Genomic DNA, 19,283 nt, shown 5'->3' on the forward strand with positions numbered 1-19,283 from the left:
GGTGATGGGGGTCAACGCCTGAGGGCTCCCAGTATGTGAGAGGGGGCAGGCTGGGCTGAGGGACACTCCCCCCCCCCCACACACACACCCAGTGCACGAATTTCGTGCACCGGGCCCCTAGTTTATATATAATACTAGAGGCCTGGTGCATGAAATTCGTGCAGGGGGAGGGTATGTGTCCCTCAGCCCAGCCTGCACCCTTTCCAATCTGGGACCCCTTGAGGGATGTCCGACTGCCTGTTTAGGCCCGATCCCAGAATTGAACCCGGTGGGATCGGGCCTAAACAGGCAGTCGGACATTTCTCTCACAATCTAGGACAGCTGGCTCCCAACCACTCGCCTGCCTGCCTGATTGCCCCTAACCGCTTCTGCCTGCCAGCCTGATCACCCCCTAACTGCCCTTCCTTGCCAGTCTGGTCGCCCCCAACTGCCCTCCCCTGCAGGCCTGGTCACCCCTAACTGCCCTCCCTTGCCAGCCTGGTCGCCCCCAACTGCCCTCCCCTGCCGGCCATTTTTGACCACATGGGGGCGGCCATCTTATGTGTTGGAGTGATGATCAATTTGCATATTACCTCTTTATTATATAGGATAATCATTGCTATCTTAGGGTATAATTATTGCTTCCTGTTCTCTTTTATTTCTCTTCCTTATTGAACTTCTTTTTTTATAATTTAATTTTTATGATAAATTTGATGACTTTTAGTGATTTTTTTCAGTATAGATTTTTTTTTAGTGGTTGCTCTAGGCATGACATTCTGTATACATAACTTATCACAGTCTATCATTGGTGGTGTAATTTTATCAGTTCAACTAAAAGGAAATACTCCCATAATATGCCTTTATCCTTTCCTATGTAAGTGCCTTAACTATTTTCTCTACATAATTTAAAACATTAGACAGTGTTATTTATAATTTTTGCTTCAGTTGTCAAACATAATTTAGGAAACTGAAAAGAAGGGAAGCCTGATGACATGTATTTTTGCTTACTATGTTCTTGCTTCCTTTATGATGATCCAGGTTTTCTTTGATTATTATTTCCTTTTTGTTTAGAGAACTTTCTTTAGCCATATTTTAGAAAGGGTCTGTTAACAAATCTCTGAGTTTTCCTTCATCTGAGAATATCTAGATTCCCTTTTATTCCTGTAAGATTTTTTTCACTGGATATAGGATTCTGGGTTGACTATTGTTTTAGCATCTGCAAAATATTGTATTACTTTCTTTAGGTCACCATAGTCCTTGATGAGAAATCCATTGTCATTATATTTGTTTTTCTCTTATCTATAGCTGTTGTTTTTCTCTGGCTGCTTTCAAGATTTTTTTTTATGTCTTTAGTTTTCAGAATTTAATTTTGATGTGTGTTGCTGTGGATTTTTTTTTTTTTCCAATCCTTTGGAGTCACTCAAGTTCTTGAATTTATGGGTTGTTACTCTGGCCAAATTTGGGAAGTTTTCAGCCATTCTTTCTTCAAGTGCTATTTCTGTCCAATCCTCCTCCTCTCCTTCTGAGACTGTGAGGACACAAATGCTAGAACTTTTGTTACAGACCCACAGGTCTCTAAGATTCTATTCTTCTCTTATTTTTTCAGTCTGTTTTCTCTCTGTTGTCTGATTGGATAGTTTCTATTATTTTGTCTCACAGTTCACTGATTCTTCCCTTGGTTCCCATTATTTTGCTGTTGAGCCTATCTGTTGATCTTTTTATTTCAGTTATTGTATTTTTCAGTTTAAAAATCTCCTTTTGGAAAAAAATGATAAATCATGGACATGGACAACAGTGTGTTTATTGTGGAGGTGGAGGGAGATGGGAGGAGGTGGTAGAGGACATAGAGGGGATAAAAGGTAATGGAAAAAATTTAAATTTAAAAATAAAAATTTCCTTTTGATTCTTCTATCTCCTCTTTCTTTGCTGAGGCTTTCTGTGGTTTAGTTTATTCTAAACATGTTCATAATTTCTTACTGAATCATTTTAGCATGGCTGCTTTAAAATTGTCATCAGATAACTCTGATACGTCTACATTGGTGTTAACCTCTGTTGAATGTTTTTGTTTATTCCATTTACAACTTTCATGATTCTTAGTATGACAGTGACTTTCTTCTTCTTCTTCTTTTTTTTTTTTTTTTTTTTGGTTTATCCTCACCCGAGGATATTTTTCCATTGATTTGTAGGAAGAGTGGAAGATAGAGGGAAAGACAGAAACATCGATGTGAGAGAAACACATCTATTGGTTGCCTCCTGCACGTACCCTTGACCAGAATCAAACCCAGGACCCTTTGGTCCGCAGGCCAGTGCTCTATCCACTGACCCAGACCAGCCAGGGCTGGCCGTGTTATTTTAGGTGACTCTGGATTGTGTTTGACCCTTCTCTTTCCGTTGGACTTTCCTGGCACTGCTTCAGTGGGGAAAGGGGAGTCCCTCCCTGCCTTTTATTTTTAGGTGGAGGTGGAAGTGCAGGCCCCCCACTTGGCCATGATTGACACCTCAGGTGGGAAGTGCCTGTGTGGGGTGCAGGGGAGTTCAGCTTTCCATATGTCCCCCTCTGACATCGCCCCAACAGGGAGAGTGAGGAGGCCTATTACCTGCTGGGTGGGAATAGAAGTCTAGCTCCCTGCCTGGCCTCCTGACACCTCCCTGGCTGGGGTGCTGGGGCGCCTGTAGTGGGCGGTGGAAGGGTAGCCTTTGTTGGCATGGCGGGCGTGGGCTCCCTCTCCTCTGTGGTGTCTGGCTGGAGCAGGGTGTTACTGTCTGAGAGTTTCTGTCTTGCCATGCTGTTCCTTCCCTGGCTCTTTGGCTCGAGAAAGCAGGCTTTTCTCTTGGCCCGTTGACATGTCCAGGTTGCCTGCTCCTCCAGTCCCCCCTCTGGGACAGGGAGGCAAAAAGAAAACCAGGGCATGCGCCTCCTTGTCGTTTCTTGGGTCCTGAAGTGTCCATCCTGCCTGCCTTCTCTTCACTTTCAGAGTCTTCTATGTTTCATCTTCTATCCAATGCCCCCGGTTTTATTTGTACTTAGAAGGATAGGGAAGTTATGTCTCCCATATTCCAGGAAGGAGAGGTTTCAGGGAACCGTTTTGGGAAAGGCTTTGGGTTGAGTCCAACCCGACTCTTTCCAGAGAGGAGCCGGAAAGAGGCACAGCCTCTGCTGTATTGGGCCGGTGAGGGAAGCTGTTGAAGCAGAAGGGAAGCGGGCCAGGGTGCTTTCATGTGGTGGCTTTTCAGTGGGGGTTAGGCCATGTGCTTTCTCCAGGGTCGCCTGCTTGAAACAGAGCTCAGTCCATCTTCAGTTCCATACAGCTCAGCTTGGATCCTCATTATCCACAACAGATACCTGCTTCTCCTGCACGCTCCCCACCCCCCCAAAACACAAACAACCAAAAAACCAGCCACCCAGCCAGAGAACAGCACTGGCTGCATGAGTGATAGAGCATGTCCCCCGGGCTAGCTTCCTTGGGGGGGGGGTCTGCATTTGAAGTTGTTACGGGTTTTCAGGAAGGAAATGCCTTCCATCTGCCGGAGGCCTCGCCCAGGAAAGAAGGTGAGGATTGAGAGGGGTGACTGCTGCCTCACAGAACTGCTGGAGCCTCCAGTCCGCGGGGACAGGCTCTGCTGGGTACTTCTAGGCCTACCGACCCGGCACCGACCCGGCGGGCTCTGCTGGGTACTCCTAGGTCAGTGATGGCGAACCTATGACACGCGTGTCCGAGGTGACATGCGAACTCATTTTTTTTGGTTGATTTTTCTTTGTTACATGGCATTTAAATATATAAAATAAATATCAAAAATATAAGTCTTTGTTTTTCTATGGTTGCAAAGATCAAAAAATTTCTATATGTGACACGGCACCAGAGTTAAGTTAGGGTTTTTCAAAATGCTGACACACTGAACTCAAAAGGTTCGCCATCACTGTCCTAGGCCTACCAACACAGTGGGCTCTGCTGTTGGCATTAGGTGCTCTGAGAGGTATAGGGAGAAGCACTTGCTGAGCCAGGTGGCCGGGTCGGGGTGACAGGTGCTCTGAGGGGGGTGTCCTGGTGTCTGGCTCTTCTGGCTGTGACTGGGTTGCAGAATCTGGTGTTCTCAGTAGAAGCTGCTCTGCACTACTAGGTTGGCTCCCCTATTTCCCCACACGTGCAGTCATTCCTGCCGCGTGCCTGTGCCCACAGAGTCCTCCTGTCCCAGGCCATCCTCCTGTTTATGGGAGGGGGTGGCAGGGGGGCTTACATCCTTCACAGTCAGATCTGCTCCATCTGCTCCCTTGCTGTCGCCCAGCGGACGCCTGGTGGTTCTTGTTGTCATTCAGCTGTGGGTACCAAGTCAACCCTTAGGTGCTTCTTGCTCCACCTCTTCTCTCTCAGGCCAGTGCCTGCTGCCTGTTGCTCCCCTCTGGCCTCTAGGTCATTCCACCTCCCTTCCTACAAACCAATGGACTGGGTTGTTACTGCCTTTTGAAACTTTGTTCTGTGTCTCTTTGAATTAAGTTTCCCAAATCTGGCGGGGTGGGGGTGGGGGGCAGGGTCACTTGAAAACTTTCCCAGATATGGCCTTCTCAGGTGCGAGAAACAGATTCATGAACTTACAATTCTTTTGGACTGTGAACCCACAAAAATAGGAGCAGTTTCTTATTTATCTCCGCTTTCCCATCGCCTGACACAGGCCTTGGTAGAGTGCTTTGTTTAACAGTTTTTTTTGCGATAACATTCACGTACTGTGTAACTGACCCATTTAAAGTGTACAATTTGATGATTTTCAGTATATTTCCAGAGGTGTGTACCCATCACCACAATTGATTTTAGAACATATTCATCATCCCAAAAAGAAGCCCTGTACCTTTTTGCTGTCACCCCCCAACTTCTATCCCCCAGCCCTAGGCACCCACTAATCCACCTCCTGTCACTGTGGATTTGCCTTGGTACATGTTCTTGATGGAAGGTTACCTGCCTCCCATCCTGTTCCTTCTCCCGGAGCAGGCGTTTCCTGCCCTGGTCCTCCATTGGCCCAGCCTTCCCATCTTTCAGGACAACCTGCACACCTGGAAAGGTACCCTTTGGGGTGCTCTGTAGAAGGAAGTCATAGCCAAGCAAGTGGATGCTGGCAGGCTCCCCGGTGTACAGCACATGGGGCTGTGCACACAGTAGGCCTGAGTAGACATTTGTTGAGTGAATAATGACACTGATGGTGGGCCAGGAATAAACAGTGGCTGGGTTCTGAGGGAATTGTGCCAGTCCTTCAGGTCTCCCACTGTCCCTTTCAGGGACAGGTCCAGTAAATATAGCAGATAGTGGGAAGGTACCTCAGAGCCCTGCACCCAGAGACTAGGAGGGTGGTATACAATTAAAACTAAGCAGAAATGGGAGCTATGACTGTGGTCCAAGCTTCCGATGTTACAGATCAGAGAACTGTAGGCTGAGAGCAAAGTGGGGATTCACCGGACCCAGGAGACCCACCCTAATGCTGACCTCTCCATCCTTCGTGCGGGCTGCCCTGGGTCTGCCAACTGCACACCTGAATGATGGGGAAAGGCTGAGTGTGCTCTCCTACTAGGGGATGGCTGTGTGCTCTGCTCTCCCAGGCAGATTTATTTCCTCACCCAGGTCATGGCCCTCCTGAGATGTGTCCCTAACCCTGGTTCCCTGCCAGCACCCACTCAGTGTTTCATCAAAGCCAGCCTCTCAACTTCCTTCCTTCAGCCCACTCCATACCCCTTGCTCAAAGCCCCTTGTACCTGCTCTGTTTATGTCCATGGGGAAAAGCCAGTGTTTCCCTTAGGGGCCTTGAGGACCCTGCAGAAGCTAAGAAAAAAGAGTGTTCTTGTCTCATCCAGATGCTGCCTGACCTCTGGCAAGTAACCTTCCCTTTCTGAGTCACAGGTTCCACAGCTCTAAGATGAGGTGCTGTGACAGGGCCTCCCAGTTTGGAGAGTATTAAATAAAAAGCATCTTAGGAGGGCCCCAAAGGCTCACCCAGAGATCAGTCCTTATATGTAAAGTAGAGGTGGGTTTTACTTTGTGTTGCAGCCCTCCAAAGGTAGTAGACAGATAGGCCGGCGCATGCCTTTTCCAACCCCTTCTCACTCTCTGTGGTGGCTAAGACGGGAGGCAGAGCCAGAGGATCTGTCTGGACCTTTTAGTTCATGTTGAACTCCTACTGCCAGGGTGTCAGATGAGGGGGACTCTTTGAATATAAAAATATAATAATAACTAACATTTATTAAGCACTTGGAGGCCAACACTATACTCAGTATTTTTTCCTCAGTTTTATTTATTTATTTATTTATCTTTTATTTTGTTTTTCAGAGAGGAAGAGAGAAGGAGAGAGAGATAGTAACATCAATGATGAGAGGGAATCATTGCTTGGCTGCTTCCTGAATGCCTCCTTCCCCTGACCGGGGATCGAGCCCACAACCCAGTCATGTGCCCTGACCAGGAGTAGAACCGTGACCTCCTGGTTTATAGATTGATGCTCCACTACTGAGCCACACCCAGCCAGGCTCAGATTTTTTCTTTTTTTTAAATAGGATTCACACACCATAAGATTAAAGTGTACGATTCAGTAATTTGTAGCATATTCACAAGTTCATGCAATCATCTCCACTATCTAATTCCAGAACATTTTCATCACCACAAAAAGAAACCCATACGTGTTAGTGTTCACTCCATCTCTTGTTTCCTCCATGTCCTAGCAATACTAACCTGCTTTCTGTTTTTATGGATTTACTTATTCATAGGAATGGAATCATACAATGTGTCTGTGGTCTTTTGTGTCTGTCTTCTCACACTTAGCATAATGTCTTCATGTTGTAGTGTGTCAGCACTTCGTGCCTTTTTATTGCTGAATAATATTCTATTGTATGGATATACCAGATTTGTTTATCCATTCATCTGTTGATAGTTATAACCACTTTAATAACTATAAGTGGTTTTACCTTTTAGTCATTGTTTGTAGTGCTGCTGTTAATATTCATGTCCAAGTTTTTATTTAAGCACCTGCTTTCCGTTTTCTTGGATGTGTATACTTAGGAATGGAATTCTGGGTTCCATGGAATTCTATGTTTAACCTTTTGAGGAACTGGCAGCCTGTTTTCCACAGTGGCTACACCATTTTATGCTCCTTTGCATTATCTCATCCATCCTCACATAAGTTTCATGGGGTCTAGGTATAATTTTTACCCCTCCCCCTCCCTTTCAAATGGGGGAATTGAGACTCAAAGGGTTTTCAGTCCAAGGTCATACAGCCACTAATTCAATGACTCTTTGGCCAGTGCTAGCTGTGATCACTAAAGCAGTGTCTCTTCTCCCAGACCCTGGTTTGACCATCAGAGCGAGGGCTTTGACTCTGTTGTTCATGTGCTATAGCTAGTGCTGGCACACATTGGCACTCACATGGCTTTTGAAGAAAATGCCATTTTTTCCTGATCTTGGTAGCGTGATCGGGAGCTGGAGAGAGGCATCTGTTTCTTAGGAGTTCCTGAACTCTGCACTTTCTCAGCTTCCTGCTGGGTGTTGTGCTCCACTCTTCATACCCGACGCTGTAGACTTCCTATGAGCCTCTGTGTCCAATGTCTTTCTTGGAGACTCAGCCTGTGGCTGGGGGATAAGCTATGTGGAATGTGCTAAGCAGAGGTGACTTCTGTTTCTCCTAAGTGCTTGTCATTAATGTGACTGAAACTTGTTTTTTTTCTCTCTCTCTCTCTCTTCCCCCTCCTCCCCTTCCCCGGTCCAAGGCCACTGATGACCTGCCCTTTTCTCCTCTAGGCAAAACCCATTTATGGTGGCTGGCTGCTCTTGGCTCCAGATGGGACTGACTTTGACAATCCAGTACATCGGTCTCGGGTAAGGGAATCATGAACTCCTGGGGTGGGAGGGACCAGAGAAGGGCATACTGACAGAATGGGAGAGGGAGATGCAGAATTGACAGCAGGTTAGGGGGCGGTAGGGTCTGCAGGGAACCCCCATTTGGCAGACTTGGAGTACCCACAGGAAACGTCTCAATTACACGTAGTTAAATCTGGTGCTCCCTTCACAATGAGAAGCTCTCACATGGTGCTGCTTGCGTCATAGCTCAGCTTTGATTCTAGAAATAGTTCAATGGAAAAGGAGAAGTCAGAAGGGCAGTTCAGCCAATGTTTGCAGGTCTGCTACGTAGGCGCCCAGTTCCTTCAGTGCCAAGGCCCTGCCTCCTGCAGCTCCTTCCTTTCCTCTCCTCCCTTCCTCCCTTGCCAGGGACTCAGCACATAGACACTAGGAAAGGGAGGAGGCCCAGCCCCTTGGTCCCTGCTGTGCACAGGCTGCTGGAGCAGTGAGATGGTCAGACCAGCCTTGCCCCTGACCAGAGGTTTTTATTCCTCTGCCAGGGATCCCCATTGGATTTGACTTCAACTAAAATACCCTCTTTCCTTTTCCACATGCTTTTTCCCGGTGCTGCTGCCTGTACCCTATAAATTTCTCCAACTTTGCTCCCTCTCACCGCCTGCTCACTCAGAGAGCCTCTGGCCTGCCTCGGTCTCTGCTGCCCAGCCTGAATGCTACAGTCCAGGGCGGGGCTTGTGGGCCCCACAGGCCTCGTATTGTGTCTGGGTCCTTTGGGAATCCTTCTAGAATGGCTTTGTCTTTAGAGACTACAAATAGTGCCTTGGAAATATTTCTCGGGAGGAGTTTCTCCCTGGACACGCAACGTGGATCAGTCCTCTACGGTCCTCTTTATAAGGCTCTGTGACTGTCCTGTTCCTTCCACCAGGCGGGAGAGCTGTGCTTCAATGTCTGCAGCAACCATTTATATTGAGGTCATACAGAACTGCTTCTAATGGGAAGTCAGTCATATAAATGATGTAATTCTGGCCCAAAGCAACGAGACATGATGTTTTAGTTAGTTCTTATGGCCTTGTTGCCGGTAAAAGTATGAATTATGTTGGGCTTTTTGAAATGTTGAAAACGGGTCATGGATCCTCATGAAGGAGGCACATACCCTTGTGGTCCTTTTTATTCCACTGTCAGTGCCATTGGACCACCTTTGTCCCAGTGCCTGGCCTTTGGTTGGAGAGGAGAGGGCACCCTGCCAGTTGCATGCTCCCTGGACATCGGTGTCAGTTGTTCCCACTCATCAGTTTTTGTTAGCTCACTTCTTAGTACTAGAACTGGCTGTCTCTTTCCCGGTCTCCCATTCCCTGTGGATCATTGGAACAACCTCTTATAGCAGTTTCCTATATTTTCTCAGAGGTGGGGGATCAGAGCTTGGTGTTCTCAGGTTATTCCATATCGTGTCAGATAATTCATAAAATAAATATTGACACATACCATGTGATAAGCTCTGTGCTGGGTACATAGAGAATGCAAAAAGGTGATCAAGACATTTCTGCTCCTGGGGAGCTTGCAATTAAAATGAATCAGACATCTTGTTAATTCTCAGTAACGTGTATGGAAGCATATTGGGTGGCTTGGGCTTCTCAGGCCCGGTCCTGGAGAATAAGTCACTGTTCTCCCGCCTGAGATCCCTCCTTTCCTGCCATCCGCCTCAGAAATGGCAGCTGTGGAAGCAGCATTCTTTAAATACAGCTTTGTCAGATACTGGGGCTCAGCAAGGGGAGGTCAGGGCCAGCACCCTCCTAAACACCCACTCCGTGTTCCTTTGCAGAAATGGCAGCGGCGGTTCTTTATCCTCTACGAGCATGGCCTCCTGCGCTACGCCCTGGATGAGATGGTGAGTGTCCTCCTTGGCCCATTCCTCGTCTCCAGCTTCGCCAGGCCACTTCACTGTGGCTGCATTTGCTCATGATCTATGAGCACAGCATCTGTGTGCTCTCACTTGGGCTTCTGTTTTGGAGCCTGGAATTTTTGAAGAACTTGTGGCAACAGTAGAGCTGACCCTTAAAACCTAGACCCTTTGGTTTGAGGCATCTTCAGTGGTCATGGGTGAGAGTAAGTAGTGTGGGAGGAAGTCACTTCTATCCACGGCTTCTAGGGGTTGGACTTGGCCATAGCACTCCTAGTAGAAGTGAAGCAGGCTGTGGACCTGCAGGGCAGATGGGAGGCTGGTTGTGCTGTACAGGCATGTGGAAGTTGGGCACATGTGTTCACCTGCTGTAGTCCCAAGACTGCCCCTCAGTTCCATGGCTGTAATTGGTCTTGCTCATCCAACTGATCTGCAGAAGCTTCCTGGTTGTCATTGTTCTTCTAGTCACTAAGCCAGGGCATGCAGGTCCTTCTTGCCCTGTCACCCCCTGGTTTGCTTCCTGCTTCCTGGACTGGATGAGTGTTTATTGCTCTTGGTCTAGAGGCAAACTCGAAAACCAACCAGGTAGAATGTTCTGGCTTTCCTTTTTCTACCCATTTTGTGTACTGATTTTTTTCTCTAAAGGAGATTGGTCTCTTGACTAAAGTATGACTGAATTCCAAGCTTTATAAAGGGTTGGAGATGGAGAATTGGAGCATCTTTTCCGGTTCCATTTGAGTATGTGAATGTGAGTGTATTCATTTGTACAGCATTTTTAAATTGGGATTATCCTAGAAAATCTGGTCACACCATGTAAAATAGATTAACCCCATCCCTTTGCAGGAAGGGTGAAAGCAGGGCCTAGAGGTGTGAGCAGAAATGACTGTCTACCCAAGGGCCTCAGACTATGTGGACACTTGGGTTTTAGGGTGGTTATTACAGCTAATTGGTGAATATAAGTGGGTTCACTTCCATACGTGGGTCCCAATCTTTGTACTGTAATGCTTTCTCTATTTTGTTTCTGGGATGAATTAATAGGTATGATATCTAGTGTGGAATTAATAGGTATGACACTTAGTTCTTTATTGACTATCACCTCGTTGGTTCCTTCTTAAAAAGAACTTTCTTCCTTCTCATTCTTTCTGTGAGCATATTTGTACATTGTGGATGGGCCACGGAGGGTTTTTACCATGGAAACATCTGTGATTCAGAGTGATTTGAGGTGACTGGGTTGGAGGTGAGTGCTAATGGGGTGGTGGGACTCGCTAGGGAGCAGGGAAACTGATTTCACTTGGACACTCGTTTCCTTTGAGGAAAGGAGGCAGGTGTGGAGGCAGAGCCAGTGCTCCCCATGAGTTCTCCCAACTTGGCTGTGGTGCCTGCAGGGGCGCTGGAGCGGGAGCCGGGCTGCTAAGAGCCTGGAGGTTCACTGTGTCCTCCCCTCTGCCCGTGACCTGTGCAGAAGCCCTGCGAAGACTAGCAATTAGAGAAGAGCCTCAAAGGTTACTGGGTTATATTCAGACCGGGCTGGGCAATGAGTCCCCTGGACTTTCCTTGCACATCGATGATTCTGGTCAGGAGCTCTTCCTGTGGGTCTAACTGGAGTCCAGCACAATTCATTATTCCCTGCAGCTCAGAGGCACAGGCACCAAGAGGGTGGCTACTGGGGACGCCTTTGAGTGGGCACAAACGCAGAGCACATGCTGCATCTCAAGAGCTGTGGAGCCCTGAAGACTGACACCTTGCAGTACAATTTGGTCTCCTAGCAACCTGGATGCTGGTTGGGCAGAAGTGGAGCTGTGCTAGTGACGTGAGAAAAGAAAGAAGCCTCAGCAAAAACTTGGACTGCAGGGAGGGCATTGGGGGAATGCCCAGAGTTGAGAGTTTTGGGCCATGGGCCACTTTCTGGCAGATGACCTTGGAGCTTAAGACCCTGTGAGCCAGTTAGTGCTGATCTGCCCAAACTGTGGGTGGCACAGATACACTGCCTCTCCAGGGAAGAAACTGGCATTATTTCTATGAGTGAAAAAACAGCCGTGGCAGTTGTTTTGAAATACCTTTAAAGCTACATTTTACATGTAAGGATTTTCCCTTATGTATGGGCAAGGTTGCAAGGAAGTGTCTGGGTTGCACTTACAAAGAGGCTGAGTGAAGGGGCAGTCAGGTGCCAGCAGCCCGTGGTCAGCATCATCGGCCATTGCCATGGGGCTTCTAGGTGGGCTCCTGTTTCCCGCGGTTTGTATCAGGCCTTGTTCTTCATGGCCACTTCCCGGATGAGCGTGATCCAGAATCTCAGAGCTCCAGCCCAGAGGTCAGTTTTCCTGAAGCTTGGAGTCCCCGCCTCACCCGGCCAGCAGGAGCCCTGAGGCCTGGAGCAGAGCTTTTCAGGCAGCATGTGTGTGCATGGATTCTAGCCATGCTGGAGGTCTTCTCAGCAGGGACCACAGTGCCTCTGAGGGCCCCCTGTCTGGAGTCATCTTTGATTCTCACAGCTGTGTGGAGAGAAGGGGTTGCTACTGGCCCTGGTAGGTAGAGGCCAAGGGTGCTGCTCCATGTGCTTTGATGCACAGAACAGCACCCCCCACAAAAAGAGTGTCTGGTTCCAGAGGTCAGCAGTGCCAAGGCTTAGAAACTGTGAGATCTTGTCAATGACTTACTTAAATTTATAAAAATGAAAACATGAATTGTTGTCATCCTTGTTCTTAAAAGGTACGGAAGGACTCAGCCATCAGATTTTCTGGGAATGAGAGAGGTGATGGGGCAGGGTTAGCCTGCTGGCTGGTATGGTAAGTGCCAGGCAAGGAATAGGGGTGGGCCTGTTTCTGGTATGAAGGGGTTCTGTGAAGTGTCCCTGCACATCAGGTGACCACAGGGCTAGCAGAACTGCATAGGTGTGGCTTTTACCCAGGGAGCATAGGTACCACTTCCTGTGGCATGCTCAGGCCCTCCTGCCTGGACAGTGCCCCACTCAGTGTGGTCTCCAAGCCAGCAGCTCTGAGCAGCCAGTAGCCACCATTGATGCCACCCCTTCTGCCAAGCTTCGCAGCATAGACCCCTGGCCCCAGACCTCCGCAGCTAATCTGCATGTATTAACTTTTGTACCATTTTATGGCTGGGCTGTTCCCTTAACACTTAGTCACAATCTCTTTCAAATTGTCACGTGACTTTTATACAATATTACTATTTGTTTTAATTTGTTTAAATGTTATCTTACCAACTAGATTGTGACGTGTGTGTTTTTTTCTTCATTGTTGGGCCCTAATTATTTATTTTTTATTGATTTCAGAGAGGAAGGGAGAGGGAGAGATAGAAACATCAATGATGAGAGAGAATCATTGATTGGCTGCCTCCTGCACGCCCACACTGGGGGGATCGAGCCCACAACTCGGACATGTGCCCTGACCGGGAATCGAACCCTGACCTCTTAGTTGCACTTGGGAAATTTCTTTTCCTTTTTTGGGAAAATTGTCTCAACCACTGAGCCACACCAGCTGGGCTTGGGCCCTAATTCTTGGTATCTTTCTGCATTGTCTGGCCTGAGGTTTATATGGTAGAGACCAGTAAATATTTGTTAAGTTGAACTAGCCCCCTTTGTAAACGCATTGTTGCAGAATTTCTGCTTTCAGTTTGAGAAGGTAGGAGCTGGGTTGCTTTTGGGAGAGGGGTTAGGTGTGTTGTGTGTGCAGCTCTTAATGGGTTCCTTAGCAGAAGGAAGAACGCCCTCCAGAGGGCTCCAGAGAACCAACGGGGGGGGGGGGGGGGCGGGGGGCGGGGGGCGGGGGATGGCTGGTCTGGGCCCCTCACTGGGACCAAGAGGGACCCAGCAGTTGCTGTGGCTGCCAGCAGTCCCAGCAGAGAGGAGGGCTCAACCCCTGGGTGGTGTCTGTCTCCGCACTGCTCCGAGAGGCCTTTCTGCTGGGCTGGGCCCTCAGGACTGGCTGCTGCCTTTCTCTGCTGGTGGCTCTGAGTTGGGACTAACGTTCGGGAATCACTTTTTCTTATTTGGGAAGTTTTTTCTGACTGCACCCACGTACCCTGTGATTCGGTGTGGAGGAGGCAATCTTCCCAAAAGGAAAAGAAAGTTCCCAAATGCAAGCTGAGGCGAGGTGGGCTCAGGGCAGCCTTACAGACAAGGCGGGGGTGGCGGGGGAGGGCGCGCTGGGCCTCTGGTTTTTCAGGAGTGGACACAGTGAAGAATCTAGAACCCCAAACTACTGCCTCTCTCCTCCACTTTTGTTTTCCTCCTGTAACCCGCCCATTATTGTACCGAATTCTGCCATTTCTTTTTTAAAAAATATATTTTTATTGACTTCAGAGAGGACGGGAGAGGGAGAGAGATAGAAACATCAATGATGAGAGAGAATCATTGATTGGCTGCCTCCTGCACGCCCCATACTGGGAATTGAGCCTGCAACCCAGGCGTGTGCCCTGACTGGGAGTTGAACCGTAATCTGGTTCATGGGTCGACGCTCAACCACTGGGCCACACTGGCCGGGCTGCCCCTTCTTTTTGGCTTTTGGGGCCTGGTGTAAGGCTAAGTTGCTGGCCTCATCAGAACTCAAAGGTCATTTTAGAAGGCTTTTCTGGAGAAGGACCAAGTCCAGAAGGAAAGCAGGCTGAGTGTTAGGCAGAGCACACTGAGCAGTGAAGCTCTGGCTCTTGCTTTCATGTTCTCTTCCTTTTCCATCTGGAAGCAGGCAAAAAGATGGTCTCAGCTTTGTTTGTTTTTAATTATGGTAAAATATCTGTAACAAAATTTACCATTTTAACCATTTTTAAGAGTACAGTTCTGTGGCATTAAGCACATTCACATTGTTGTGCAACCATCACCCCATCCATCTGCAGAATTCTTTTCATCTTGCAAAACGGAAATACTGTTCCTGATAAATACTAATTCCTCAGTTCCCCTCCCCCCAGCCCCTGGCAGTCGCATTCTACTTTCTAAATCTGAATATTTTCTCTGTGTTCTTCATATAAGTGTCACCATGCAGTATTTGTTCTTCTGTCTCTGGCTAATTTCACTTAGTATGAAATTAGCCAGATTGGGTTGACCCAGGTTGGAGCATGTATCATAATCTTCTTCCTTAAAAAAATGAAAGCGGTGGGTCTAATGCTCCTGAACCCTGTCTGCTGAAACAAATGGGCCCTGGTCTCTCCCATATGGAAACTGACCAGCTTGTACCCAGGCCTCTGTGGCAGGTGTGTGGTAGTGAGGGCCACCTCTTGCTGTGCGAGGCTCCTCTTTCTCCTCTAGAGTCCTTCAGAGTTTGAATAGACCGGAGCTGCATGACTTTGCAGGTGCCATGCTGCCAAGGACTTAAGCTCAGCTCACGTCCCTAGACATACGAGGGAAACACTTAGCTCTCGGGGTCTGCTTTTCCTGGGGGCAGCTGTGGGTTTGTCAATTCCATAGGATGCGAAGGTCTAGCCAGAGAAGTTACTCTGGGATTCTGTGCTGTGTGTAAAGCCTGGGCTTGGTCTGCATGCTCTTCAGAGGACACCAAGTGCTCACAGGGTAGGTTTCTGGCTCCTTTATAGTTTGCTTCCTGAAGGACAGAGTCCTGGAGGCTGCTTTGACCTCAGGAACTTTGCCCACTTTACTCTTGACATATTTAGGCCACTTCTGGTGTTGAGTCAAAGCCCTGAGTAGGACACCGATGGCCAAGGCCTAGGGGAGTGGGCAGGGGGTCTCCTAGCTCAGCCCTGCTGCTTTCAGGGCCTGCCTGAGGTCCTCTTACTCCTCTGCAGCTGAGCCCTCTATCCCTCATCCATCATTTTGCAGACATTCTCCTGCATGAGAATCTCCTGAGAGCAAGACCCAGGTATCCACAGTTTAAATAACCACCTCCCCTGACTTTTAGGAAGTGCTAATATTTGAGAACCCCTGCTTTAAGCTCTGGCGTTGTTTCCCCTCACTGGGAGCTTTCCTAGACAGGCTGAGGATGTGATTCACTGGTAACCATGGTGGCTGTTGTGTCCATAGCAAAGCGCTGCAGGGGAAGGACTCATGGTTAAAGAAGGCCCCTCTCGTGGTGAAGCTCACAGGCTGTTGAGACCCATGTGAACATGTGAAGATTAACTACCAGACAAAACCATAACATGCATGTTACTCAAGGCATTGTGTGGCCTGGGAGTCAGAGGTGTCTTCTGGGAGGAAAGGCAGGGTCTTGGCCTCCTTCCCGCTTGTCATGGAGATTGAGGAGGAGCGGCCAGTGCTCTGTGCTGGCTCTTCAGGAAGAGTCTTTACTGTGGTTCTCACAGCAACATGGATGGATGATACGCAATTTCACAGATGAAAACTGAGGCCCTACATCAGAAAGATCATACACCATGACCAAGTAGGATTTATCCCAGGGATGCAAGGATGGTAAAATATCCGCAAATTAATAAACGTGATACATCACATAAACAAACTGAAAGAAAAAAACCACATGGTCATATCAATTGATGCAGAAAAAGCATTTGACAAAATCCAACACCCATTTTTGATAAAAACTCTCAGCAAGGCAGGAGTAGAAGGATCATACCTCAACATAATAAAAGCCATATAAGACAGACCCACAGCCAACATCATACTCAATGGACAAAAACTAACAACATTTCCCCTAAGAACAGGAACAAGACAGGGATGCCCACTCTCACCACTCCTGTTCAACATAGTACTGGAAGTGTTAGCCATTGCAATTAGGCAAGAAGAAGAAATAAAAGGCATCCAAATTGGAAAAGAGGAAGTAAAACTGTCCTTATTTGCAGACAACATGATATTATACATACAAAACCCTAGAGACTCCATCAAAAAGCTACTAGACTAGCCGAAACCGGTTTGGCTCAGTGGATAGAGCGTCAGCCTGCAGACTGAGGGGTCCCGGGTTCGATTCCGGTCAAGGGCATGTGCCTGGGTTGCGGGCACATCCCCAGTGGGAGATGTGCAGGAGGCAGCTGATCGATGGTGTTTCTCTCTCATCGATGTTTCTCTCTATCTCTCTCCCTTCCTCTCTGTGAAAAATCAATAAAATATATTTAAAAAAAAAAAAAAGAAAAAAACCAAAAAGCTACTAGACTTAATACATGAATTTGGCAATGTAGCAGGATACAAAATTAACCCCAAGAAATCTGAGGCATTTCTATACACCAATAGTGAATTTTCAGAAAGAGAAATTATAAAAACAATCCCATTTACCATCGCACCAAAAAAATTAAGCTACCTAGGAATAAACTTAACTAAAGAGGTAAAAGACCTCTACTCAGAAAACTACAGGACGTTGAAAAAAGAGATAGAGGAAGACATAAACAGATGGAAGAACGTACCGTGTTCATGGATTGGTAGAAGCAACATCATTAAAATGTCCATACTACTCAAAGCAATCTATAAATTCAACGCACTTCCCATTAAAATACCAATGGCATACTTCACAGATCTAGAACGAACTTTCCAAAAATTCATCTGGAATAATAAAAGACCCCGAATAGCTGCAGCAATCCTGAGAAAGAACAAAGTAGGTGGGATCTCAATACCAGATATCAAGCTATATTACAAAGCCACTGTTCTCAAAACTGCCTGTTACTGGCACAAGAACAGGCATATAGATCAATGGAATAGAATAGAGAGCCCAGAAATCGGCCCGAACCAATATGCTCAATTAATATTTAACAAAGGGGGCAAGAACATACAATGGAGCCAAGATAGTCTCTTCAATAAATGGTGTTGGGAAAATTGGACAGATATATGCAAGAAAATGAAACTAGACCACCAACTTACACCATACACAAAAATAAACTCAAAATGGATAAAGGATTTAAATGTACGATGGGAAACCATAAAAATTCTAGAAGAATCCAAAGGCAATAAAATCTCAGACATATGCCGAAGCAATTTCTTTACTGATACAGCTCCTAGGGCACTTGAAACTAAAGAGAAAATGAACAAATGGGACTACATCAAAATAAAAAGCTTCTGCACAGCAAAAGAAACCATCAACAAAACAACGAGTAAACCCACTGCGTGGGAAAACATACTTGCCAATGTCATATCTGATAAGGGCCTAATCTCCAAAATTTATAGGGAACTCATACAACTTAACAAAAGGAAGATAAACAATCCAATCAAAAAATGGGCAAAGGACCTAAATAGACACCTTTCAAAAGAGGACATACAGAAGGCCGAAAGACTTAGATGAAAACATGCTCAAAGTCACTAATCATCCGAGAGATGCAAATCAAAACAACAATGAGGTACCATCTCACACCTGTCAGACTGGCTATCATCAACAAATCAACAAACGACAAGTGCTGGAGAGGATGTGGAGAAAAAGGAACACTCGTGCACTGCTGGTGGGAATGCAGACTGGTGCAGCCACTATGGAAGACAGTATGGAGTTTCCTTAAAAAACTGAAAATGGAACTCCCATTTGACCCTGTGATCCCACTTCTAGGAATATATCCCAAGAAACCAGAAACACCAATCAGAAAGGATATATGCACCCATATGTTCATAGCAGCACAATTCACCATAGCTAAGATCTGGAAGCAGCCTAAGTGCCCATCAGTAGATGAATGGATTAGAAACCTGTGGTACATCTACACGATGGAATACTATGCTGCTGTAAAAAGGAAGGAACTCTTACCATTTGCAACGGCATGGATGGAACTGGAGAGCATTATGCTAAGTGAAATAAGCCAGTCAATGAAGGAAAAATAGCACATGATCTCACTCATTCATGGATAATAGAGACCATTATAAACTTTTGAACAATAATAGATACAGAGGCAGAGCTGCCTCAAACAGATTGTCAAACTGCAGCGGGAAGGCCGGGGAGGGTTGGGGGGCAGGAGAGAGGGGGGTAAGAGTTCAACCGAAGGACTTGTATGCATGCATATAAGCATAACCAATGGACATAAGACACGGGGGTAGGGGAGGCCAGGGGATTGTCAAGGGTGGAGAAAAAAAAGGACACATATGTAATACCCTTTGTAATACTTTAAGCAAAAAAAAAGAAAGAAAAAGAAAACTGAGGCCCAGCGAGGTCGTGGGGTCGTTAAACTCATGAGTGACAGAACTTGGATTTGAGACATCTTCTGGGAGAATGATGGTGTCTTTTCTCAGTGGTCCTGTTCTTTGCTGTGTCCAGGTACAGGAGCAAAGGGGCACAGTGGCACTGCTGAGGGCAGGTGGGCTCTCAGCATCTTGCCCACCCTTGGTTTTATCAGTAGCCACAGACTGGCAGTTACAGTAATCTCCCTGTGTCTTCAAGTGCGTTGAGCTGCGCTGACTTCAGACCTGCAGTCTGGGTCTTGAACATGCATTCAGAGGTGTGTGGAAATCAGAGTAAGACGAAGTAGCCCTGTGCCTGTGTGTGAGGCAGAGAAGCTTCCTCAGATGCAGGCCTCTTCGTGTTCAAAGGATGCGGTCGAGATGGGGATCAGAGATCTGTTACAGGTTAGACCAGCCGTGGGCAGACTATGGCCCGCGGGCCGGATCCGGCCCATTTGAAATGAATAAAACTAAAAAAAAAAAAAGACCGTGCCCTTTTATGTAACGATGTTTACTTTGAATTTATATTAGTTCACACAAACAGTCCATCCAT

The 19,283-nt window shown here is 47.1% G+C and overlaps 1 protein-coding gene across 8 annotated transcripts in view; it reads left to right on the forward strand.

Moving 5' to 3' along the window:
- Positions 1–19,283, forward strand: part of MPRIP (myosin phosphatase Rho interacting protein) — a 206,504-nt gene that overhangs the window by 33,583 nt on the left and 153,638 nt on the right. For 7 of the 8 annotated variants that reach the window (XM_059668332.1, XM_059668329.1, XM_059668331.1 and 4 more), the window contains exons 2-3: positions 7,746–7,823; positions 9,622–9,687. The exons of the other annotated variant lie outside the window; for it this stretch is intronic. In XM_059668332.1, coding sequence (XP_059524315.1) covers positions 7,746–7,823; positions 9,622–9,687 — 144 coding nt within the window. The remainder of the gene's footprint in view (positions 1–7,745; positions 7,824–9,621; positions 9,688–19,283) is intronic. 8 annotated transcript variants of the gene reach the window in all.

The sequence above is a fragment of the Myotis daubentonii genome, chromosome 16, assembly GCF_963259705.1.
Source record: "Myotis daubentonii chromosome 16, mMyoDau2.1, whole genome shotgun sequence".
NCBI classification, from domain to species: Eukaryota; Metazoa; Chordata; class Mammalia; order Chiroptera; family Vespertilionidae; genus Myotis; species Myotis daubentonii.